Source organism: Pseudozyma hubeiensis (genome assembly GCF_000403515.1).
Source record: "Pseudozyma hubeiensis SY62 DNA, scaffold: PHS48, whole genome shotgun sequence".
Lineage (NCBI taxonomy): Eukaryota > Fungi > Basidiomycota > Ustilaginomycetes > Ustilaginales > Ustilaginaceae > Pseudozyma > Pseudozyma hubeiensis.
The window spans coordinates 220,812-245,832 of record NW_012133830.1 but is presented as its reverse complement, the minus strand read 5'-3'; the positions used below and the strand labels follow the sequence as shown (position 1 = coordinate 245,832).

The 25,021-nt window shown below is 57.1% G+C and overlaps 8 protein-coding genes across 8 annotated transcripts; 3 read left to right on the top strand and 5 right to left on the bottom strand.

Annotated features, from left to right (window-relative positions):
• Positions 1-70: 70 nt before the first annotated feature.
• Positions 71-3,064, bottom strand: PHSY_005375 (RhoGEF group protein; the record flags this gene model as incomplete). The annotated part of the gene is made up of 1 exon (XM_012335985.1): positions 71-3,064. One exon carries the CDS (start codon positions 3,062-3,064, stop codon positions 71-73), a length of 2,994 nt encoding a protein of 997 aa, XP_012191375.1.
• Positions 3,065-3,423: 359 nt separating this feature from the next.
• Positions 3,424-3,937, top strand: PHSY_005374 (predicted hydroxylase; the record flags this gene model as incomplete). Its single annotated transcript, XM_012335984.1, has 2 exons — positions 3,424-3,547; positions 3,810-3,937. 2 exons carry the CDS (start codon positions 3,424-3,426, stop codon positions 3,935-3,937), a joined length of 252 nt encoding a protein of 83 aa, XP_012191374.1.
• Positions 3,938-4,820: 883 nt separating this feature from the next.
• PHSY_005373 (ubiquitin-protein ligase) lies at positions 4,821-6,112 on the bottom strand (the record flags this gene model as incomplete). The annotated part of the gene is made up of 2 exons (XM_012335983.1): positions 4,821-5,606; positions 6,014-6,112. The coding sequence occupies 2 exons, from the start codon at positions 6,110-6,112 to the stop codon at positions 4,821-4,823; spliced, it is 885 nt and encodes a 294-aa protein (XP_012191373.1).
• A 692-nt stretch (positions 6,113-6,804) lies between these two features.
• PHSY_005372 (hypothetical protein) lies at positions 6,805-8,788 on the bottom strand (the record flags this gene model as incomplete). The annotated part of the gene is made up of 2 exons (XM_012335982.1): positions 6,805-7,646; positions 8,443-8,788. The coding sequence occupies 2 exons, from the start codon at positions 8,786-8,788 to the stop codon at positions 6,805-6,807; spliced, it is 1,188 nt and encodes a 395-aa protein (XP_012191372.1).
• Positions 8,789-9,470: 682 nt separating this feature from the next.
• On the top strand, positions 9,471-12,725 carry PHSY_005371 (hypothetical protein; the record flags this gene model as incomplete). The annotated part of the gene is made up of 1 exon (XM_012335981.1): positions 9,471-12,725. One exon carries the CDS (start codon positions 9,471-9,473, stop codon positions 12,723-12,725), a length of 3,255 nt encoding a protein of 1,084 aa, XP_012191371.1.
• Positions 12,726-13,247: 522 nt separating this feature from the next.
• PHSY_005370 (hypothetical protein) lies at positions 13,248-20,485 on the bottom strand (the record flags this gene model as incomplete). Its single annotated transcript, XM_012335980.1, has 2 exons — positions 13,248-19,524; positions 20,391-20,485. 2 exons carry the CDS (start codon positions 20,483-20,485, stop codon positions 13,248-13,250), a joined length of 6,372 nt encoding a protein of 2,123 aa, XP_012191370.1.
• A 290-nt stretch (positions 20,486-20,775) lies between these two features.
• Positions 20,776-22,701, bottom strand: PHSY_005369 (hypothetical protein; the record flags this gene model as incomplete). The annotated part of the gene is made up of 1 exon (XM_012335979.1): positions 20,776-22,701. The coding sequence occupies one exon, from the start codon at positions 22,699-22,701 to the stop codon at positions 20,776-20,778; it is 1,926 nt and encodes a 641-aa protein (XP_012191369.1).
• Positions 22,702-23,742: 1,041 nt separating this feature from the next.
• Positions 23,743-24,522, top strand: PHSY_005368 (hypothetical protein; the record flags this gene model as incomplete). Its single annotated transcript, XM_012335978.1, has 1 exon — positions 23,743-24,522. The coding sequence occupies one exon, from the start codon at positions 23,743-23,745 to the stop codon at positions 24,520-24,522; it is 780 nt and encodes a 259-aa protein (XP_012191368.1).
• Between the last annotated feature and the right edge of the window lie 499 nt (positions 24,523-25,021).

Here is a 25,021-nt window from a genome sequence, read left to right as displayed (position 1 = left end):
CAGACAACTCAAATCCTGAAAAGAGTGTACAAAAGTGTGCATTGTATCTGGTATTTGTGTGAACACGCGCTCAGGGAGCAGGATGACGGAACGCCTTGACAAAGCGCGTCAAGAGCGAGCTCGACGATCCGCCCGACGACTCGGACGAGGTGCTCGAGACTCCGGTCGAGTCGGTCTGGGTCTTGTCAGACGTTTTTGTCGACGATCTGCGCCAGAAAGCAGGCAATCGCGGCTTTGCTTCCTGTGTTGTCAAAGGGGGAGCCGGTCTCGGTGACGAACCTTGTTCCCGCATCACCAAGGCAGGAGGCGGCGGAGTCGACGTCTGCATCGGTCCGAATCGTGCAGCGTTGGATGGCGATGACAGCAAAGGCGAAGACACCGACATCGAAGGCCTGGGACGCGATCTCGTAGTGTCTGGTCGCGCGGAGTGTTGCTGGTACGAGATGGCAAGGTTGGTGAGACCGCAGATGGAAGCGCTTACATCGCGTAGGCGTGTCCAGTTGCTGCAGATAGCGTCGGCTCGTCCTTGTCGCTGTACGTTGTAAGCCGCCATGTCGGTATCTTCGTCCTCTTCCCTCAGCTCGTCGCTCTCGCTGCGTCGTTTGCCGCACTCCTTGGCAAGGCAGCCGAACAGCAGCGGGTATCGAGTGACTCGCTGTACAGGAAGTACGAGGAACTGATCCATGTCCATCCCTTGCAGTGTAGGGTTGGTGCTCCTCGTCAGCTCGATGAACGTGGCCACGGCAGGCCTCAGATCACGCTCGAATGCCAGTCGCTCCTTGGCTTCGTGGTGCAATACACAGTATCTCGCGTATACCTCCATCCGCGCCGGAAGCTCCTTGACGAGTTTGGAGCTCAGACCAAGGTAGTCCGGTTCGCTCAGCAAGGGCCTGTTGGCAGGAGGAGCGTGCGGACGGCTCGAGCTGTCGCTGTTACCGGGCTGCGACGAGATGGATGTCGGAGGCGACATGCGTCTCGGCAAGTATTCGCGAACCGTGTCGATGAGGAATTTGGACAAGACCATCACTTCGTCCAGGTTCGACACGATCTTCTCCAGCGAAGCTGGTGTGATCAGGTCGAGCCTGCGCAGACCCTCGACGTAGACATCGAGAAGCAGCTGCAAGTCGGCGAGATACTTGCACTCGGTCAAGACCAACTCTTCGAGCGCTGCCAACTCGGGTGCGGTGGACTCCCAGCTGCGACCACCGCTGCTGTTACCGCTGCTGCCGCCGGTGACGGATCCGCTCTCGGAAGAAGTGCCGAGGTAGAAGGACGGGTATCGCACCGAGCTCCCCTCGATCGTGTTGGTGGTCGAGCACGTCATGGTCATCGAGTTGGATCGCGTGCTCGCCACGGGGTTCGGAGTGGTCTGGCAAGGTCGGCTGATGACACCCGTGTTGATGGGCTGAAGGAAGACAGCCGCGGGACGAGTCGTGTCATCGCCCGCGACAGATCGTCGAGCGGCTGATCGAGGCGAAGGCACCAACAGCAACGTCCTCGCCTGCGAGAAGGAACGCCTGGCAAGCTCGCTCAAGCTTGACCTGCCAGACTGTTCGCTCTTGCCGCCCAACGACGAAGCCGAGGTCATACGACGCGGACCGCCAAGCGAGCTTTTGGTCGAGTTCTTGGACGGCGACTTGGCGTTCGACGCAAACGACGGCAAGCGAGGTCGTTGAGACCACATCTGGAAGCTGCGTCTGCCAGAGCTGCGAGTTGCGGTGGGCGAAGCTGGTACGTGCTCAAAATCGATCGGAGAGGTGCAAGCGGGTCGGATCGCTTCAGGTCTCTCCCACTCAATATCATCCTCGTCGTCATCCGACTCTTCGCCTTCGCTGTCGCTACGTTGCGTATCCGAGACGCTGAAAGCAGACGACATGACAGCAGTATCAGAGACAGTTGAGGGAGCCGTGCTCGGGAAGGAACCTTGACTGTCGCCCCTCGCTCGAGCGTGAAGTGCCTCGTGACCGCTGCTTCCACTGATACTGTGTCTGCGATCGTAGCTGTACTCCGACTCGCTCGAGCTGGTGCTCTCACGAGGAAGATCTCGCAACAAGACATGATCGAATTCCGCCTGCATACCTGGAGCGTTCCAGCTGCGATAGCTTTGATCCTGAGCAAAAGCGAGATGTCCAAGCTGCGGAGCTTGAGGCGAAGGTTGAGCGGACGGAGCGCGCTTGGAACGCAATGTGCTGAAGCTCTTACGTGCAAGTCTCGGGACATCGAGACTCATGCTCCTCGAACGAGGCTTCTGCGCAGCATCTTCTTCGCGAGGCAAGAAGGGAATCTGGCCCAATCTCGCTGGCACGTATGTCGACGAAGTTGCGCTCGTGTCAGGATCTGACGCAGAACGCTGCTCGCGGCGCGAAGGAGCGGCTAGGGATGCCAAACGAGACCACGAGCGCTGCTTCTTCAAGCCCTTGGGACCATGTGGAAGTGCACCGTCATCGTCGTCGCTGTCTTCATCCGATGGCTGCGCGCGCGGCCAAGAAGGTGTCAGGTACGACAACCAACCTTTTGAACGAGGAGACTCATCCTGCAAGGGAGGGAGATGCACACGGCTCGAAAGTGGACTCGGCGGAAAGTCTGCGGCCAGGTGATCGCCTGTGATGCCCAACTTGTTCGCGTTGAACGAGAAATCGCGCAAAGCCGGTTGCTGCGAAGCAGACACGGACATACCGCCGGACAAGAGATCGAGGCTCTTTGCCTCTCGCTTCGAGCGTCTTGCCCTTTTGGCAGAGGCACGCGTTGGCTTCTGTGGGAAGGGGTGGTGCATGTCGACAGACTTGCGATCAAACTCGATCTTGGACGGCAAGCTATCGGTGACCATGGGAGAGGTCTGGTGCATGGTGGTCAACAGTGAAGCACCGACTGCGTAGAGACCCAGCATACACACTTGTTCCGTGGTAGCCATGGAAGGATCTTGAAAGGATGGACGCGCCATCTTGGTCTTGATGGGAATCTTGATCGCAAGGACGACGATAGGGACCGAGTTGCTGAGGAGGAGAGGAGATGCGGAGTGAACATAACATCTATCGTGTGGCTTATATATCGACTGCAGCGGCATCCGCCGTTTGAGACACGTCCGACTTGCTTCACACAGTCCTGATAGCGCTGTGAATCTGGACCAAAGGGCACTTGAACTGAGTTTCGGTGTCTTGAATGGAGATCGATGAAGCGGGCAAACGTCGACAAGACAGGGGCAATCGTGTCAGATGACCGTAGAAACCTTGTGACACGGTATGATTTCGATGAGACGATCAAGTCGCCGTTACCTCTATCACAAGATACCGGCAAGAAGACATATCCCAACGGAGCCCAGCGTCGAGCCTTGTCTCCCATCATGCTTATCGTCCTGACCTCATGACCAATCGTATTGGCGAAGGTTCGAGTAGGACGATGTATAACCGTCCGATCTGCTTGGCGATGCCGAGCAAGTTCGGATGGCATTCGGCAACGCTGGGAGATACTCGGATGGATCAACGTATCAACCGAGAAGGAAGTCTCGCATCGAGTGAGCGTGGGAATGTTACCACCAGCAGGCGAGCAGGTATGATGACGGCATGGAGGGGCACGTTTGCTTGTGCAAGAGATGGCGGAGGAGGGAGAATGCAAGGAGTGGTGGCTTGCGACAGGACAGAAGCAAGTGTTCGGCGATGTCGCCATGAGCATAGACCTGAGGGTCAAGTTCAGGGTTCAGGTTGAGGGTTGGCAGCGTCCATCGAAGAGAGGCAAACCGAGGTCATGAGAGCATCAGTGACACAGCCGGACACGCATGAATGGCCAGCTCCAACATTGACCTCACCTCGCAGTGTCGTTTGGCGACATGAACAGCGGATTCCAGGGTGCCAAAACACCGGTCGTCCAAAAGAAGAGGCGCATGCCCAAGTGGCACAGAGTCACATGCTCCGACGGCATCTTCCTGTCAGAACTGGCGTGATCGTGTCTCGCTTTTATTAATAGGATGTGGCACGTTTTCTATGCCGGGAGCCTTGTCTCGCCGATCTCGACAGGCTCTCGGCAAGATTGCATCTCGGGCGTCTTGGCGAGCGGGCAGTCCCGGATGCTATCCAACTTCGCTTGACGAGGCCGAACATTTCTGGGTGCGTGGGAACATTCGATGGCACCAAATGTGGTGGTGGAGAGAAAAAGGCATGATCGTCAGGGAAAAAGGGGCAAGGAAACGGGCACGAGGCGCACGTTGAGCACGAGCTGATTAAGCAGGGCAAGCCTTGCAGCGAACGGCGTTCATGCAAACGGCCAAGCTGTCGAGCGCTGAAAGGCGGAGAGGGTACCACACTGTATCTTGAGCTGTCAAAACTGTCAATCCGGCGTTCAAGCATCTGGCGTTGCCGTTGAATTATCGCACCGTGCAGCGTCCAGCGCTTAGGCGATGCGCGCAATTCGCTTAGGTGTGAGTAGACACGTTGGCCGATGCCCGGCTATTATAATTGGCGGATTTATTTTACTCCGTCGAAGATTCCTGAAAATCATTCTCATTTCTTTTTGTGGCACAGGATCGGCAGAGTGCAAATCGTGATCGACGGTTGACGACGATCTCACAGGGTCGAATATTCGAAAATCCATTTTTTGAATACGCGAGCTGACTGATGGGCTCCGACGGAAATTAAACGAGTGAGAAAAAAAGAGGGGGAAGCACGTCACGTCAATCATTTTAGCGTGGTTTTTGACAGCTCGGATTGACAGCTCGCACCAGCAACACGTTCATGTCCTCGCACTGACCATCCAAGCATCACTCACAACTTCCAGTCATTCATTGTTCGATCCAAGCAAGAGAGAGAGACTACAGAGACAGGAGACACTTATCCAACCTGAGGAGAAGGTCGTTCTTCGGGGCCCAATCCTTCGTAGTGAGGAATGCAGTGCTCACCACCCTGAGCACAAGCGACCGGGTGCTGCTCGTTGGCGCTCGTCGTGGGAGGTCCGAATTTGGTGCTGACAATGTAGATGCCGTTGTCATCGCTGCTGGCGTCTTGGGCAGCGCGAGCGACCATTTCCGTGGGGATACCGTTCTGGAACACGTTCAGCAGCTGCGTAGGGTCGTTAGGGAGACTCCTCTGGCTGACCTGTCCGCCGTTGGAAAATTGGTCGACGGTGCCAGAAGTACCCTGGTCGGAAGCCGACTGTGATCCTCCCAGTTCGACAGAGTTTCCGGGAGCAACACCGGAATAGTCGTTGTTCTGGTAGGCAGAAGAGGTACCGGCGTATCCACCAGCGCTAGCTTGCTGACCCGACTGACCATCCGACTGACGCCGCTGGAGGAGCGAACCAACATTGGCACCTTGCATCACAGTGCCGGCCAAGCCTTGAAGGGAAGCGCTCTGACCTCCTCCGTTCATCACCTGATTTCCAGGTGCGACTTGCGAGTAGTCGTTGTTCTGCGTAGCAGATGCAGTACCACCAAAACCACCAGCCGAACCAGTCTGGCTTGCTTGGCTACCGGAGGAAGGAGCTTGCTGGGCGTATCGTTGGTTCTGAGTGTCCGACTGTGTTTGAGGCAGAGGTCGAGATGCTACCTCGCTGCCAATGCTGGCGAGCGCGAGTGCAGAGACCATCGAAAGGGCAAAGTACTTCATCGTATCGTGGATCTTGAGGAGGGGAACTTGATGTTGCGATGGAGAAAGACGCGCGTCGCTTTGATTGGTCAGGCTAGCATGCTTATATACAAATCTCGACTATCGCATGGCGACACGCATCAAGTGCTGCCACGATGAACTCTGATGCATTCACGGCACTGACACATGCAGTCCTCCTTTCTCGAAGATCGAGCGCCAACGTTTACCCTACGGTGACTTGTTCAAGACCTTTTCTCGTCAAATACTGCAAGTCACCGCACCAACCTCTCACGCAAGTCATGCTGTGTCTGTAGCTCTCTTGCACGATGTTGTTATCTGACCCTCTTCCTTGCAGTCTCGTGATCCAGACTTAAAATGACGGCTACAGTTGTGTTTGCCGAACATCGTATCAAACACCATGGGAACAATCCAAGACTCACCGTCGGAAGGAGGTTGGCTACCGTCATACTGTACCGAGCGGCACGGCAGCAAGCAAGATCGGCTCGTGACACGTCAATGACGGCGAGGTCTTGCATCATGTTGGTCACGTCCAGCGAGAATCAGCAGTAACTGCATCAGCCGCCGTCGCTGTCATCTGTGACAGGTTACCACCTGTGCCGTTTCCGAAGCAGTGGGTTGGTCGGTGCCGTGTACATCCAGGTCCTGCTTCGCGTAAAGAATAAAATAGAAAACTCGGCAAATTACCTTTTTTTCTCCGATGTTCGCCAAACTGACGTGCATGGGAACATGCGCTTGAACCACTCTTTTTTCCATTCGGCATCACCTGACAGCTTCGATGGTGCCACACTTTTCTGGGAGTGATCGGACACAGGGCACGGTTAGCTAGTTTGCACGCTTGACCTTGTGGGTCGAACATGTTGGCACCAATGCACTGACTCAGCAATCCTTGCTTGGCACACTTTTTCCTTGCCATTTCCTCCAGCTAACCGTAAGGATTGATACAGTCGCAGCACAAGCTTGCTATAATTGAACGATTCGAATAGCAACTCGTTCCACCGGTCTCAACAATCGTCATGTGAAAATCACGAGCGAATACACAGCAATGATTCAGACGAAATTAGAAATTACGCGCAAATAAAGAGGCGACAAAAATCACGCAATGGCGATCAAGACACCTCCGCTAACATGAACTGACTAAAAAAGAGACGGTAACGAACAAATGGTGAAAGGACAACAGAAGATATCGAATGGAAGGGTCATGGGTGGCAGTTCAATACCACTCTTTGCATCGTCGTTGCAGGGCATTCTGAACGCTGTTTTGCGATTGACTCTGAGTCTGACCGGTGGATGATCCTTGACCGGAGTTCGAGTTTTGCGCCTGCGATTGCGATTGAGCTTGCTGTGCCTGCTGTTGAGCCTGCTGCTGAGCACCTTGCGAGTTGGCAACTTGGTTGTTGTTCGAAGTCTGCGATTGTTGCTGCGACTGCTGCTGAGAGGTTTGTCCAGTCGATGAGCCACTCGATTGGTTGGCGTTCTGGGATTGGCTCTGCGTCGAGCCGTCAGAGTTGGAGGTGACCGAGTTACCGTCACCATTGACGTTGGTGTTGGAAACGCTCGTCTGCTGGTTGCCATTTCCGCTCTGGTTGTCGTTGCCGTCCTGGTAATTTCCAAGAACGATAAGAGGAGCATCACCGAGTCCTCGAACCAAAATGTCCAACTGACCTTTTGAAACAGGCGCGCTCTCGACACTGACCGCAATCAGCATCGACAGTGCCAGCATCGAAGCTAGACTCGAAGTCACTTTCATCTTGACGATATGATCTTGAAGTTGACGTGTAGGTGTAGGATGATGGAGAGATGGAAGCAGATGATGATGGAAGCTAAAGCGAGAACACATTTTCGCGCACACCGACCTCTCCGACAGGATTGGTTGCCCCCCATAACGCTCACATTTCAGCCAGGACTGCAGCAATCTTGAATGACTTGCACTGCTCGTCCAGCCAACACCTCTCTTCGATCGTCCTGAAAACTCAAGATCTGTGTACCTCTTCGGTTTCTTGCACCATCGCAACCCTTTGTGAGATGAGAGCTGTCCATATTTTCCCATCGGATCTGCACGCGAGACAAACAAGCCGACATCGGTCTGACAGCCGAGGAAAGGCAATCTTTGACAGGCCGAAAGAAGCTGCACGATGACAGATGGCAACGGCAACCTTGCGATCTCAAGGGTCTCTGAGAGAAATCAAGGGTGTGTCGATCCAAGGAACTTGTTTTGACAGGCGTTGTGGTCTGTGCAGATTTGCAAACGGGATCGACAGTCACCCTTCCACTGGCGTGGCATCTGTGTCAGCGTCAACGTGCTCTTAACCTCGTCAAGCGACTTCCACAGCGAGAACACGTTTTGCCGAAGTCGACATAAAGTCGCCGACATATCGACGCCTGCCTCGCTTAATTTTTGGTTTTCCATTTATTTGATTTTCCGGTAAATTCCTGGATGCGATTTTCTCCGCTTGGTGCCGTGCCGTGGCGTCACTTCGGCTGCTGACCTTCAAGATTGACAGGCGATCGCTTCCAGATGGCTTGCATGGGAATCTTCGATCAACAGCTGAGCCGGTGTTTCTAGATTAGCCGCTGCCTTCGATGTGCGCCGCGCGCCACCAAATGCTGTTCCGTCGGGATGCATGCCGACTTGCTTTCGATGTCGAGGAAAAAAAAAAGGTTTTTCTGCGTAGTCTGACAGCCGTGGCTGAAAAGCATCGCTGTGCGTCGTCGTCACGGGCTTGTGGCGCGAATCATGCCATTTTAGCATCATGCACAGTCCAAACACCTCATGTCGTCCCTAAATGCATGCACAAAGGCGTGCTCCGTCCCGCAAACAGTCCTGCCCCGCCTTGTCCACGCCACTGACAGCAAGACGCCGCGATCTCAGTCGCAAACAGCTCTGTCATATGCACTGTTCGACACATCTCGCATCTTCTCCCTTCTCTCCTCTCAGCGTGCTTTGACACGTTCCGCATCCTCCACTGTCTGCGTCCGCCATACTTTGCGTTTGCATTGCCGTGACAGCGCTTTCGGATCTTGCATTTCCCTGCCCAATTTTGCCGGTGACTCCGCAACCGAGCAGTCAGATGCAAGTCCTTGCCGTAAACCTCGTTGGTCACCACCACCTCTCCTCCCCTCGTCGTCCTCATCGCTTGGCCTTGCCCGTCCGACCTCGTGCTCTCGACGTCATCAAGCAGAGACGCCATCGACATCCGACACCCAGACACCCTCCTCCTCGCTACACATCCGATGGTAAAGGTTCCCATACCCATCGCTTCTATCGAACTTTCCCATCGCTACGCTGGCGAGTCATGTTCCCATCGCTACCTTGGCGAGTCAGATTCTCATCGCTTCTTCATTCGGCACGATTCCGAGCTTTGGCGAAGATCTGCCGATTATCACGTCAAAACCCTTGATCCACGCCGTCTAATTGGCTTGTCGCTTTTCAACACCGCCGTTCAATGTCAAAACGATTAGGACTATGTACTGTCACTACGGGTAGGACACCGGTGACATGACCTTGCTACAGCGGGATACATCCTCGTTCAGTTCCGCTATACGTATCAGCATCTCATCTGTGTTCCAGCAGCGCCGTTGGCATCCACTAAGACCGGTCTCTTTCCGCTGTATGTTTGCTGTGTTCACTCTGCTTAGCCCTCGTTGCCTTCTGCTGTATGCTTCACTGCACGGCAAGCCGTTTTCCCTGTAGCACGAACCGCGAGACCTTGGCCCTACTCGAAATCTATATAACCTCAACCATTCTAGCCCTCATCCCATCTCCTCCCATCATCAAATCATCGCATCGCACTCAAGGACAATACTCTACTCCCCCTTTACTCCCTAATCATCTCTTACTCTCGGACACTACCTAGTTCCATTTAATCGCATTTCACAATGAAGTTCAACGCTGGATTCACCGCTTTCGTCGCTGCTTCGGTGGCCACTGCCCACCTCGGCTCCGCTGCTCCCATCACGCAGTCCAACACTCAAGGCACTTCGCAGCAAGCTTCGGGCAAGGACGTCGTTCAGTCCTCTGACTCGATCCAGGCCAACAAGCAGGGCGTCAAGATCGCTAGCGACAACGCTTGGAAGGCTTCGCACCCCGCCATCGTTGTCCCCGCCGCTTCGCACCCGGCTTCTTCTTCTTCTTCGGCACCCGCCCCTTCGCACTCTGCCTCTTCGCATCCCTCGGATGGCGGTGGCTCAACTGGTGACCTCATCAACGTCAACGCTCTGAACGGCAACAAGGCCAACGTTCAGGCTGCCGGTACCGGTGACCAGACCAACAAGCGCTCCACTGGCGACCTTGTTCACCTCGTCGCCCTCGACGGCAACGATGCCAACGCTCAGGTCCTTGGCACTGGTAACCAGAAGAACAAGCGTGGTTCCACTGGCGACCTCGTCGACCTCGACGCCCTCAACGGCAACAACGCCAACCTCCAGATCCTCGGCACTGGCAACCAGAAGAACAAGGACGACGACTGCAAGGACGACAAGTCCTCCAAGCACGCTTCCACTGGCGATCTTATCAGCGCCAACCTGCTCAACAACAACAACGCCAACGCTCAGGTTGCCGGCACCGGTAACCAGAAGAACGCTGCCCGTGGCCTCTTCGAGTCGGCTCAGGGTAAGCAGGGTGCTTCCGCAAACGGTTACGGCGGCTCTTCGCTCCAGGGCCAGACCAACACTCCCGTCCTCTCGGGTTCGGGCAACACTCTCACCTCGGGTGGTGCTCAAGGTTCCGAGAACAACGGTCAGGGTGGTGACATCACCCAGAACCTGCTCCAGCAGCTCCAGGGTCGTCAGCTCTTCTCGTCTGGCAAGCAGGGTGCCTCTGCCAACGGCTACGGTGGAGAGTCTGCCCAGGGTCAGTCCAACGCCCCCGTCCTCTCGGGCTCCGGCAACTCGCTCACCGCCGGTGGTGCTCAACAGGCTCAGAACGACGGCACTGGTGGACAGATCCAGCAGGGCCTCCAGCAGCTCCAGCAGCTCGGTGGCAGTGGCGGCAGCGGCGGCGCTAGCAGCCTCTTCGGTAGGCGCCAGCTCTTCTCTCAGGGCAAGCAGGGTGCTTCCGCCGACGGTTACGGCGGAACTTCCCAGCAGGGCCAGAGCAACGCCCCCGTTCTTTCGGGTGCCGGTAACAGCTTGACCGCCGGCGGTGCTCAGAGCGCCGAGGACAACGGTACCGGTGGATCGATCGAGCAGTCCCTCTCTCAGCTCCAGAAGCTCGGCGGTGGCTTTGGCAAGCGCCAGCTTTTCGCCTCGGGCAAGCAGGGTGCTTCTGCTGACGGCTTCGGTGGCTCGTCCGCTCAGGGTCAGACCAACACCCCTGTCCTCTCTGGATCGGGCAGCTCGCTCACCAGCGGCGGTGCTCAGGGTTCCGAGAACAACGGCCAGGGTGGTGACATCACCCAGTCCCTCTCCCAGAAGCTCGGCCTCGGCAAGCGCCAGCTGTTCGCCTCTGGCAAGCAGCAGGGCAGTGCTGATGGATTCGGTGGCTCTTCTGCTCAGGGCCAGACCAACAAGCCCGTCCTTTCCGGATCGGGCAGCTCGCTCACCAGCGGCGGCTCGCAGTTCGGCGAGAACAACGGTCAGGGTGGTGAGGTCCAGCAGTCGCTCGCTCAGAAGCTTGGTCTGAGCAAGCGTCAGCTTTTCGCCTCTGGCAAGCAGCAGGGCAGCGCCGATGGATACGGTGGCTTCTCCCAGCAGGGCCAGGACAACCGCCCTGTCGTCTCGGGCGCCGGCAACTCGGTCACCACCGGTGGCTCGCAGTTCGGTGAGAACGACGGAACTGGTGGAAGCGTCGACCAGTCTCTGCTCCAGAAGCTTGGCTTCAGCAAGCGCCAGTTCGAGGGGCTTGGACAGCAGGGCGCCTCGGCCAACGGTTACGGTGGCCAGAGCTCCCAGTACCAGTCCAACCGCCCCGTGGTCAGCGGAACCGGCAACTCTGTCACCGCTGGTGGCTCTCAGGGCGCCGAGAACAACGGTCAGGGTGGATCGATCGAGCAGTCGCTCTCTCAGCTCTTTGGTAAGCGCCAGTACCAGGGTCTCGGCCAGGGTATCGGTCAGGGCATCGACCAGACCGGCTCCGCCAACGCTCAGGGTGGCTCTGCCTACATCTATGGCAACAACGGACCTGCCTCGGTTGACGGCACCGCTACCGCCGGAAGCGTCAACCAGGGCGCCTCCGGAAAGCAGGACGGCGCTCAGTCTGCCACCCAGGGTCTCACCCAGGAGACCCTGAACCGGTTCCTCCAGGCTCGCCAGCTGCAGGACCTCTCGCAGGGCATCAACCAGGGCATCCACCAGAACGGCCAGGCCAACGCCCAGGGCGGCTCCGCCTACCTCGTCGGCGGCAACGGCCCCGCCACCGTCAAGAACGGTGCTACCGCTGGAACTGTCACTCAGAACGGCCAGGCTTCGCAGCAGGGCCAGCAGTCCGGCACGCAGTCGCTCGACCAGCAGCTGCAGAACGTCTTTGGCCGCGACATCCAGGGTCAGGGTCAGGGTACCGCACAGATCACCACGCAGAACGGCAACGCCGACGCCTACGGTGGCAACGTCAAGGTTGTCGGTGGTGGTGCTGGTAACTGGAACAACGGCAACGTGAATGTGGATGCTTCTTCGCACGCTGGTTCGGTCGACCAGACGAGCGCTCCCCAGCAGTCCTCCAACCAGGACGCCTCGCAGGTCTCGGACAAGGAGAACATCAACTCCTTCTGGTCCCGCGATGTCAACACCCAGAACCAGGGCAACACCCAGTCCGTCAACGCCAAGGCCGACGCTTCTGCCCACGCTTCCGCCCCCCGCGTTGCCTCCGGTTACTTCTGGACCTACCACCCCGATTCTTACGTTGACAACACCGCTGTCGCCGGCAAGATCAACCAAAACGTAGGCGCCAGCCAGTCCAACAACCAGCAGGCCACTCAGAACTCCAACAAGAACATCCAGTCGCGTTCTGTTCCCTCGGCCACCTACAACTCGGCTGCGCAGTTCTCCAACGCCAACTCCCAGGGTGGTGACAGCTCCAGCTTTGAGACCAACGACAAGGTCGTCAACGGCAACGGTGTCACCTCCAACCAGGGTGGCGCTCAGACGAGCAACGGTTCGAGCTACGGTGGTTCGATCAAGCAGCTCCTCCAGCTTTGAAAAGGATCGTGAAGAGATAAGCTCAGAGAGTTTTTACCTGTTCCACTCTCCGACAGAGAGAGAGGGGAAGGTCGAAGCCAGTTCACACACAGCCGATTCCTCTTTCCTCGACAAGTTGCGTGGACATTGATCATCAAACTCTCATAGTCCTTTTTAGCTCGATTCGATGATATCTCCCCGACTCTTCCCCAAATAGTCCCTTGAACTTTGCCTACTTTAGTCCCTTTTTGCCCGAGATGATTTGTTTTCCCCGTTCTCCTTGAAGAAATATAATGCGATGTTTCTCTCATATATCTTGAAAGCTTTTGTGCAAAGCTTGTCATCACTCAAAAGAGTCGTTTCCCTTCTCTACTTGAAGATGCTCATGCTGGAACCAGCTTAATATCTCCTTAAAACTCGGACTTTCAGGACACAGACTCTGATTGTACGAAATAATGAGCTACAGTCCTTGCGCCATCAGCCCAAATTGAGAAACAATCCATAACATTGAGATCCTGAGTACCAAAAACAAATCAAGTAACCTCAAGCGACAACAAGCTCAGGTGCGAGCTGGCAGCCACGCGAACGACGCGAAGCGATGCGCGTCAGCGAGTCCCTCCCCTTGCGAGCAGCGGAACGAACGGTGACGAGCGCCTTGAGGTCGTTCTTTCCGTCCTTGTGATGCTCGTGCGAGTGACGGTGCGCGTCGACCGGCCCGCTGGCGACGACATCCGGCATGCGAATGAGATACCACTTGTCCGGAGCGATGTAACCCCCCTTCGCGCCTTCCACCTCTCCCGCACCGCTCATCTCCCACTCCTCGTGCTTGCAGTCCAGCCCACGTCCCGCCAACGAAACAAACAGATCCCTGTACGTCTCCCTCCCGTTAGCAAACCCACCGTTCCTTCCGTACGCCCACCTCAACAGCTCCAACTGCTCACCCGCCCACTTCCCAAACAACTCGTCCGATCCCTCCTCGTCCATCTCTCGCAGCACCTCCTCGTACACACCCATCGCCCTCCCATGTCTCCCCGCGAGCGTGTACAGCCCGGCTAGCATCCTACTCGCTTCGATCGCCTCTTCGTCCAGCCCGTCACCCGAGTGGCGCAGGTTGTAGCACATTCTGTCGCACAGCGCGATAGCCTCCTCCAGGTGCTCCGCAGCCACGTGGGCGTGCACAAGCGCGTGCCCCACGGACAGCACTGTTTCGGGACGCCAAGTTCGCTGCACCTCGCGGGATCGCCATAGCCGAAGCAGCAGCTGTTCGAGCTCGACGTGGTTCGACTGGGCACCGAGCAGATGCACCAGCCCGCGGATGTCCTCGAACCGCAGCGAGAGCAGTTCGATTTTCGACTCGCGCAGCGCGCACAGCACTTCGTCCGTAATAGCCCGGGAAGTTTGACGCATCGCCTTGCCGAGCTTCTTGCTGGTCGTGGCGGGGACGTCGATCCCAGCCATGTACTCGGCGAGCTTGTACCCCAAGGAGATGTGGGAGTGGTAGTGGCGGTGGTGACGCGCGAGCTTGAGTGCGCATTTGGCGAGTTCGTGCGCGATGGCGAATTCGCCCGCCTCGAGCAGCGATTTGACCTTGTGGTTGACCGAGTGGCAGATGACTTTCGCCACGTCGACGATTTGCTTCTCGCCATCGGTGTGAGATAGCAGTGTCTCGAGCAACACCACAACCACTTCGTCCGAGACTTCCTCTCCCAAACAGCTGCCCAGATCGGATGCACGGAAGTGCCCAACCATCTGCTCGACAATAGCACCGCACAGAGCAGTACGGCCCATAGCGTGCCAGAAGCAGTGCAGTCGTGCACCCGCCTGCAGCAACACCACCATATCGACCGACTTCCTGCCGGCAAAGTACACAAACGAGCGGTACAGCTGCATCTCGAGCAGAACAGCTGCCATGACCTCCGAGTACGATCGCTGCTCGTAGTGTCCCAGCCTGTGCAGGCAGGCGACGATGAACACGAGCGAGATCTTTCGCGAGTCTTCGCCGTGAGCGTGATGAGTCCATTCGAGGTCGAACTCGTGTTCGCAGGGGAGGCCGGGCAGAACGACGAGGTGATGAAGCTTGCAGAGCAGCTTCTCCGCCCACGCATTCAGCTTGACGCGGATGAGGATCTTGGAGATGCGAACAGCTGCCTTGTAGAGGAGCACCGACTCGGTGCACTGCTCGAGCATCTCGATGACGATCGTCTGCATCAGCACGAGCATTCGACCGTGGTGATGCTCGCCACCGAGACCAAAGTGAATGAGCACCACCCTTTCGAACGCAGCCAGCGTCAGCTCGTGCCAGCAACCCAGCTCGAGCTTGAGCTTGAGGTAGACCTCCATGCACACGCGCAGTGCATTGTCTCCGAGGTCGGGGTGACCGTGGTGACCTCCCTTCTCGATGATCTGAACGTACACCTTGGTGAGTCGCTTCTTGACCACGGTGATCTCTTCCTCGGTGATCGTCTCGACCGTGACGGTGCGAGTGCGGGTGATGACCTCCTCGTACAGCGTGACCGCCTCGTGGTGGTGCTCCTCCTTGTACTCGCACACTTTGGCCAGGGCGATGAGAGCCTTGATGAGCAGCGAGTGGTCGACGCCGTAGCGCACTTTCACCACGTCGCGGAACTCCAGTGTGATCTTGTAGTGCTCCTCAAAGTGCAAGCCGACATGCACCTCGAGACCCTTGGTGTAGCGCTCGTACAGTACGAGGACGATGTCCGGGGTGAAAAACTCATGGTGGTGGTGACCGTGATCGTGTCCACCGTGGACAAAGATCTGCCAGAGAGATCCGCAGATCTCCACAAGCGACTCCCACTCGCCGTGCTCGTGTCGCCAGCCACACACCTCCCACGCCGCCTCCCAAGCCTCGGGATGACAGTGACCGTGGTGACCCTGAAGAACGGTGACGATCTCGAGGTAGTAGTCAATGTAGTCGTGCCTCCCCATCTTCTTGCAGAGGCGCCCGAGCCTATACAGCAGCTGGATGGTGAGCGTATGGGTAGCCCCACAGTGCTTGCGGTAGCGCACCAGCACGTCGAGGTAGAGCTCCACCACCTTGTCGTACCGGTAGTGCTCCTCGTAGAAGCCGATGAGCGCCCAGAAGGCGTGCGTGACGTGCTCGTGGTGGACCTCGAACTTGCGCAGGCAGGCGTGCCAGATGCGACGGTAGTAGCATTCCGCCTTGTCAAAGTTGCCGCGCTTGTGATGGCAGTGCGCGTACCTGCCGGCGAGCACGAGCAGCTCGACGACGTGCTCGTCCGGGATGGAGATGTCGATGTTGATGTCGAGGAAGCTGGACCATTCGATCTCGAGGGTGCGAACGATAACCACCTCGACCTCGTGATAGTTGTGCTGGGCCAGCAAGAGGTTGATGAGAAGCATGCATGCCTTGTACAGGTGTTTGTCGCCCTTCTTCGTCCTAATGCAGCGCTCGTAGTGCGTCTCAAACACCTCGCGAGTGACGGTCTCCGTGACGGTGACCTTTGTGGTGGTCTTGGTCTTGCGTGTCACCTCCTCGATCTCCTCGGTGACTTCGGTGACAAGCACCGTAATCTCGTGCGCTTCATCGTCGTAAGGTCGACCGCATCCTTTGAACCAACCAAACAGCTTGGTAAAGATCTCGTAGCAGATCGAGAGCAGTCCAAAGGTGCGCAGAACCAGACCGAGCTGCTTGAGACGCAAGATGATCTTCCACTCTTTGCAGTCATCGTGTTGGAACTCGGCCCAAAGCACGACGAGGATATCGTGTGCTTCGGTGACACGTCCATGGGCATGGAGAAGCTTGGCATACTCGATGCACACGTCGATCTTGAGCAACGTCATCTCCAGCGACCACTGACGACGACACACTTCGCCGAGACGACGCCAGACGGTGAGGTAGAGCCTGCACGCGTGGTGCCAGTGCATCGTGTGCTTGGCATACCCGCGTGCGAGGCGAAGAAGTACGTGGATGTGCGCCTCGTGTTCGTGCTCGTCCTCCTGCTCGTCGACGGTCTCGAGGATCGAGTTGATGTACGTGTCGATGAGCTCGGTATCTTCTCCATGCACAACCACCTCGAGTCCGGCCATCTCGTTGCAAACGTGTTTGGTGCGCGGGTGACGCGGACCGTGGTTGTGCAGCAAGATGTGGTAGAGCTCGCGGTATACGATGATGACTGTCGCGTGGTCCTTGATGCTGACGAGCAGCTGGATGAGGACTTGGTACCAGTGGATGACCTGCTCGCTGTGCTCGCCGTGCTGGCGGCGGCAGATCTCGATCGTGAAGCGGACCATGTGTTCGCGCATGGTGCAGAGCTCGGTCCGCTTGGTGAACACGAGCGTCTCGGTGCAAGCGAGGAAGAGCGAAGCGCACGTCGTGACGATGAGCGAGAATCGATCGATGCAGCGGCCCTCCTGCCCAAGCTTGCAGGCCCGGTAGAAGAACTCGGCAGCTTCCGTGAACTGGTGGTGATCACGGTGGATGCACGCAAGCGCGAGGTATCCCTGCATCACGGAGAGGTGATCTTCGCCGAAGCAGGCTTTGCGAACGTCGAGGCCGGCAGTGTGATGCTCTAGATGGCGGTGATTGTTCCAGTAGGACCATTCGAGGAGTGCAAATTGGGTAGAGCGCGGGAAGCAGTCGCCCAGGTCCTTTGCGTCGAGTCCAGAGCGCTCGAAATGGTGACGCCAGAAGAGGACGGTGTACTCGACCGCCTTGCCCTGGTCCAACGAAGCCTGGAGCTCTTTGCCGGACAGCAAGTCGAGGCATGGCATAGCGACATCGGTAAAGTCGCCGCTCACAGAGAGCAGCAGCTTGCGGAGCATACGTTTCTGAACCTCCTTCTCGTCCTTGATGAGGTGATCCCTGGCAAAGCTGCGGATCGTGGCATGACGGAAGTGGAGGTGACCTCGGATCTCTTGGAAAAAGATGGAGGCATGAGGCGAAGCCCGCGCGGCTTGGAGCTGTTCGGGGCGCATGAGAGCCTCGAGCTCGCTCCAGCAGAGTGCGCGCTTGGCGATGAGCATAAACTGCAAGAGACGCTCACCAGCGTCTCCGAGATGCTTTGCATGCTCGTGGAGCAAGCCGTGGACGTCATGGGTGCAATTTACGTTGTGGTCGCCGTGGAGCCGAACAAGCTCAAGATAGAGGTAAGACCAGAGGAAAGACCCGTTAGCACGCTGTACGAGAGTATCGATCAGGGTAGCGTTGTGCGAGACGGATCGCTTGTCAAGACCTCGGCGGAGGTAGATGGCCATGTCGCTGGCATTGACGTCGTTGGTGATCTTGTAGTCAGGGAGATCGTCGGCGAAAGCGCCACCAAAGGTGACCATGCGGGCCCGCGGACTGCGTTGAACACACTGGCGGAGGTGGTGGAAAGCCTCGACGTGACGCGTGTTGAGGCCATCGACGAGAAGAACGGTTTCGTTGGTCGAGTCGTTGCGCTCGAGTGCGCGCTGTAGAACATGCCACATTGCTTGAGCGAGTTCCTGGTCGTCCTTGTCCCCGTTGAGGGCTTCGGCGAGATCGGAGTGAAGCTGGACGTCGCCGATACTCTTCTGCCAGACTTGGAAGAGGAGCGATCTGGCCAAATCGAGGTCGGTGTGCGAATCATGCTGGTCGACAAGCAGCACGTCGTACGACTTGCGGCCAAGCGTCCTGCGCAGGCGTTGCTGAGTCCAGACAGCGAGTGTCGACTTTCCGGAGCCTTGCTTTCCGGTGATCTGAAGAACATCGTCGCGGCTTCTCAGGAAGTTGAGCAGAGGCGACTGGAACCACTCGCACGTCTCGGGTTCAACGGTGGCCTGACGTTGAAGGCTAGCGAAGAGTCGAGACTTGAGGCTGGATGCGACGCTTCGCGAAAGCTCGGCAAGGATGGTAGCGGTGGGTACCAGGGAAGGCTTGTGAGACTGGAGGGATAGGCGCCAAACGAGGCGGTCGAGTTGAGCCACCTCGGCGTCGATCGAGTCGATGGCAGCCGAAAAGAGGGCACCGATATCAATGGCCTCGGAGGTTGTGGGAGTGAGTCGACTCATACGGCTACGGACGTGGCGTGTGAGGTCGGCGGTGAGCGACATGTAGCGTTGGAAGAGAGACAGCAGCAGCGAGCGGACGGACGAGCTGGAACGGTAAGGGCTGCTCTGGTGGAGCGATCGCATGAGAAGATGTGCGATCTGGGAGAGAAGCTCAAACAGCGGACGGAGCGCCTCGGCCTGGTGGTGGCCTACATCGAGCAAAAGACGTACTGCGACGAGCGTGGTCTTGAGCGAGTGCTCATCGGCAGCTAGCTGTGAGAAGTGGTTCAACTGTGCACCGACTTCCTCGGCCTGTCGCAGAACCTTGTCCCAAGCCGAGTTCTTGCGAGGCATGTGAAGCAGACGTTCGTCGGAAAGGAACTCGAGGTAGCACTCGAGATCGCAGTCGGCAAAGTCTTGGTCGGAAAGCTCATCGATGAGGGTGACGAGATTGCGGCGGACCTCGATGGAAGGCTGTTGTTGTGGGACGGTGAGGAAGCTGAGTTGCTGATCGGTGACCGAAGGAGTGGTGAGTGGAGTGTCGAGGTTCATATTGGCGTCGCTGTTCTCGGTGAGAGCGGTAAGGTGGCTCTCGGTACGTTCAAAGGCGGGCTTGACCATACTGGTGGAAGCAGCATCGTCGTGAACGTGCGAGTCGGCTTGGGCAGACATGTTGGCACCCGAAGTGGACCGACCTAGTTTCTCTGCAAAGGGTGGAAATGATAGTAGGGGTAAGTCAAGGGTCGCTCGAGTGTATGGACGAGAGCTTTTGAGGGATGATACGCACGCAGTGTGTTTCGTCCAAGTCCAAGGACGTTCATCTAGTCGTCTGTGGTTGAGAGCGAGAGGGCAGAGGGGTGAAGGAATGATGTATGAAGAGGCGAGGTGGGACGAAGGTAATTGACGAGCAGGGGGAAGGAGGTCGACACTACTGTTATATATGTCTCCCTGTCACCTGTTCGACTCGTGCACAGACGTCGCGATGCCCGCACAATCACAAGTTGCACAAGCACTGTCACCTGTTCCCAACACTCATAATGCACATGTTCCCATGAGTAAGGCGGATAATCGTGGCGTGTGCCAAACGCGGGAGCGGGAACAAAGCCATGTGTGCGTTCCTGGACAGCCCCAAAGCGGCAGTGACCGACAAGTCACAGGTGTGTTCCAGAATGCCAGCCTCGGCTAGTCCGACCTGCTCGCGAATGACAGCCGTCAGAGGAGCAGAGGCAGATGCACAGCTGTCACTTTGCACTGTCACGGGAGGCACGCGTCTGTCCAGGTGTGCTGCTGCGCTTCGGGCTGTCCGTCTGCAGTTGCTGTGCATGCGTGTTCCAGACGGGGTCCATTCCAATACAGTAACCAGAGACTCGGACAAAGAGAGAGACGGCTGTTCTGCTGCCCATGCGCGTGGCGCAGACACGCACAGAGGGGGGGAGTTGCAACTCTAAAACCAGTCCCGTCCTGCATTTTTCCTTTTTCTCTTGTCAAATATCCGCTCCAACAACAGGCGTGAGTCGCCGGATAAAACAGACACTCGATCATGTGGTAGCGAGCGAGCGAGCTTTCTATCCCCGCGCCACACACACACTCTCTCTCTCTTGGGAAATAATCGAGTTTATGCGTCTCTCTGCCTCTACTTTCCACGCATTCGACACCCCTGTCTAGCATTCATACATCACCGACACAGCTGAGTACCTGCGTCTGTCTGTCTGTCTGTCGATGCCGTCCTGTCCGTGCGTGCATGCGCCCCTGCTCGTGCATCGACCGTGTGCTTCGCCGATCCTCCGCATTCAGCAACTCGCTCGGCCTAGAACCTTGCCAGCAGGCTCGCCCGTGTATGTTTTCTTGATCTGATGCGGTTCCTTAGCATCAAAAGACCCGGCCAAAAACGAATCGTTGGCCCACGTCGAGTGCCCAACAAGCTCTTCAACTCGCTTTAGCGCTTCGATGCTTGGACACTCCTTGCTCAACTCAATCGTGCCAACGCAGGTCAGCCGACGCAAAACCGACTCTGATTCGATCATATAGCTTGAATGATTCATGATCCATTAACTACATCCAGCTTTCATCTTGCTCTTGGCTACGAAGCAGCTTCCCTCCTGACCACAGCTTCGACGATCAGCCTTGCTTTCAACCCGACGCTTTCTGCCCCAGCATCAACCACCGAATCATCTTCCAAATGGGCACCACCATACAACGTACGTGCAGCTCTCTCTGACAAGACGCCAAAAGCAGACATCACCGTTTCGTATCCCGTATACGCCCCTGTGGAGCAGAACGATGCTGCTCTAGCTCCATTCACCGCAGCCAATGCTGGCGAAGCGGTAGGGGATGGGCTGGCCGAGTATGATGGGGTAGACGTTTCGTTGGTGGCAGCCGTCTTCTTGGCACGAGCACGAGCACGAGCCGTCTTGGGCTGTACCGAGTCGGCCACACGCGTCATCTTGGCCATCATCTTGCGCTCCTGTGCTTCCGTGTGGCAGAGTGCACGGTCCGCCTGCGCTTCGGCTTTGGCAGCGTTGGCGTTGGCAACTGCCATTGCTGCTTCCTCTTCAGCTTCGGCGGCGGCAGCAGCGGCGGCGGCTTCAACGGCACGCATAATGCGCTTCTCTTCCTTCGAGGCGAGATACACAATGGCAGATTGGTCGCGACCTTGCAGGATGTTCTTTTTGGGTCGAACACAGCCTGAGCTCTCATTGTTGCTCGAAGCAAGACCGTTGATGCTAGACTTGAGCAGGCGTCGTTTGGTTGGAGCTGATATGGCTGTGTCGGCGTCGGAAGAGGTGGCATCGGTCAAGGCGGCAGAATCGGCAGGGTCGACTGCGGCTATTGAAGCAACAGCGACATCGGGTGCGTCGATGTCGAAGTTCGCAAGAGGTAGTGGGATGGGAAGCTGCTGTTCAGCGATGTCGAAGCGGTACAACCCGGCTGATCCCGTCTCGAGAAGCTGTGCGCGGGTGTCGGCGTCCACTTCAGTGGAGGTGTGGATGTAAGGCTGCAGCATTTGCGTCGCCTCGGAAGGCGACAGAGCGCGTAAGCTGAGATCCGACTCTGAGGAAGCGATGCGCGACGAGGCGGCTGGAGCAGCGAATGAGGCAGATGCATCACCGTTTGGGACGATGACCTTCTCGAGCGCAAGCACACGCTGTACATGACAACGCGCGCCAACTTCCGATGCCATCAACGAAAGCAGCTTGAGCGAATCCTTCATCGAGTCTGCATCGAGTCCTATCAAGGTGCCGTCGTCGAGAACGCCAATTTCGTAGACAGCGAGCCCACCACCTTCGAGCAGCCTCCATTTGAGCTGCGTAACGAGACGATCGAAGCGTTCCCTGCTGGGAGGGAGGATCTTGAGCTTGTACTCGAGGTTGCCCTTCTGATCCACTTCTGGCGCAATCGGGCCGAAGGAGGAAGGCGCAGATGCATGACGCGATCCGTTATTCGCCGATGTCGGGCTGTCGGAAGCTTCCCTTGCGTTGACGGGGGCGAGGGCGGGAGAGTTGCGAGATCGTGAAGCCATGATGGGGTCGAGTCCGACGCCCTGGAGTGGAGACGACGAGTAGGCGACGGTCTCGGAGGCTCTGCGCACCGCAGGGTGAGCGAGTGGTGAGGCTGAAGTGTCGCGGCTGTTGCGCTGAGGCGATGCTTCCAGTCGCTGCTTCAACGAGGATATTGATGGCACTGCGTGTGATGACGGATTGGAAGGATGAGATTCCTGCAGCTGCTGGTCAATGCTGACGTCCATATCGAGAGAGAAGAAGCCGTCGGCCTCGTCGCTGAGGTCGCTGAGTGCATCGTCGCACGACATGTTGAGCAGGTGGAGTTCGGGAAGCTGGTGCTCTTGATCCTTTGCGTGTATGTGGTGCGACCCTTCGTCACCAAAGGGAAGTTGCGAGGGTGGAGTGGGAGGTGCGGTGGTGGAAGCGCTGGTGGAGGCGGAGGTGGAGAGACGCGCAGACCACGGGTAGGAGACGCCAGGAGACGGTGCTATCTGCTCTTCGAACATGTTCAGGCTTGGTTATGACGGCGGAGACGGGATATCCTGTCGATCATGCTGTTATGCTGCGGCTATTGAGATGATGTTGTTTCGGACCACTGCGCGACCAAATGACAACTGATGAGCGCGATTGCCGACGAAGAATGAAAAGCTGAGTCGTCGTGATGGAGCGTGATTTGACGTCGTCGGAGGTAGCGAAGGATACGATGTTGCTGATTCTTGTCGGTTGGAATGGGTGATGTCAAGAGTCAAGTTCAGTTGAGTCGAGTCGAGTCGAGCCAGTCGGACCCCACCCGATGGCGCACACTCTGACGCGAGCAACCCGCATGAAGCGCAGCAGGTTGAACCCTTTCCGCATCAGCCCACAGCTTCCCCCGTGACTCCACTGAAATCGAGCTGGCAATCGGGTCGGGCCATCCGCAAATCGAGATTAAGCCAATGTAGCCAACGCGTCATGGCTAAATTTGGTTCAGGGCTCGCGGCGTGTGACCCCGCTCGGATCAGCCTAGCCTTCAGAACTTGGCTTCAGTCAGCGGAGAGAGAAACCAAGAATTCTTCGCTGCGCCGTGGAAGCCAAGCCTGAGCTGGGAGTTGCAATTGGAATTTGGAATTTAGGCGTTGGAGCGCTGCTAGCTCTCTCTCTCTTTGTTCTTTATCGGGCCATCCGCGTGTGCGTCTTTCCTCCACCTCACTCACACTGCCACGGACCATCCGTTTTTCTACTATCACTTCTCCCATCATCACCGCCATTCGGTATCGGTCCAGCTTGAAACCACCATCTCGATCCTCCCGTATTTGGCTTCCGAGCACCGCAGCCCTCATTCTCTACCGCACGGTCGCACCACGAAGGAACCTCGCCCATCATGGTAAGTAATCGACCCATTGCTTTGAGCTCGTTGCATGATACAAGCTATGCTGACACGTTCTCCTCCCCCCGTTATCGCTCATCCTGTATAGCCACGACCGTCGGCGTCGACACCGCACCTCATCTGGGCCGCGGGGCACTTTCTGTGCTTCTTTGCCGGTCTTCGCTATCTCGCCGGCACCGTCATGTTTGCAACCTCGTCCGGCGGCCTTTCGCGATGGTACACAGCCACCTACCTCGGCGCGATCATCTCGTACTGCGTCGTAGTCTACAAATCCTTCGGAGTGCCTCAGCTCAACAAGGCCTACATCCAGCGCGCCTTGATGGACGAAAACGTCCAGTACCTCTTCCTCGCCGTGTACTGGTTCATGTCGAAACCCATCTTCATCACGCTCGTCCCTTTCGTCACGTTTTCGCTCTTCCACGTGCTCACCTTCCTCCGAACAACCGTCATCCCCATCGTCTTTCCATCTGCGTCCCCGGCACCAGGCGCTAACCAGGCCGCTGCTGGAGGTGCGCCTGCCACCCAACCCGCCGCACCACCCGCCAAGATCGCCAAGTTCGTCCAAGCCTGGGTCAAGGCCAACTACGATCCTGCCATGCGATTCGTCGCCTACGCCGAAGTGGCCATCTTTGCTAGGGTGCTGTTTGGAGCCGTGCTCTTCCGCAACTCCTTGATGGCGCCTCTCTTCTACGCTCACTTTTTGCGTTTGAGGTTCTACATGAGCTCCTTCACTCGAGCCGCTTTCCAACACGTAAAGAGCGTCTTGGATGGGTACACACAGCACCAGAGTTGTCCACCGGTGGTGAGGAAGGCGTACTTGACCTTGACGGATCTGATCAGCAGGTATGCGAGCTCGGTGCTGTCGGTGCAAAACCCGGGGGCGGGACAGCCAGCGGCGGCAGCGGGGGCGGGGGGTGCCGCGAATCCGAATGCCGCCGGTGCGGCTGCACCGAGGAGGTAGTCGTCTCAAAGACGCACTCTGGAGAAAGAACAGTCAGCCTTTGCCAAGACCGATTCTCACGCTCCTCACTCAACACATCCGAGTCCCCGTCTACGAACTGCAAATAGCAGCAACTGTCTGTTCAACAGTCGAAGGACCCACGGAGATCCCTGCTCTCTACGGCAACATCTCTCCACTCTCCACCCTCACTGCTGCCAGAACCTCCTTCGCAAAGGCACAAGATCACCACCTTGTCAATACACTCCCCGACTTCCCCCGAAAATTTCGTTGCTGTCTCGCTCTGGCTACTGCATGTAAAGCATTCACCATTGGTATCTGAGTTCTTTTGTCCCGACTTATCGCTTGTCGATCTGAAGCACACGCGTGTGTGGAACGCAGGTTTGCAACACTGGAGTGCTCAGCCATCGAAAGTATCGTCAGAGCGACAGCACATTTGTCCGTCCGACTTACGAGCTCATATCGACACTACACGGTCTCTCCCTCTCTCATTCTGTGTGTG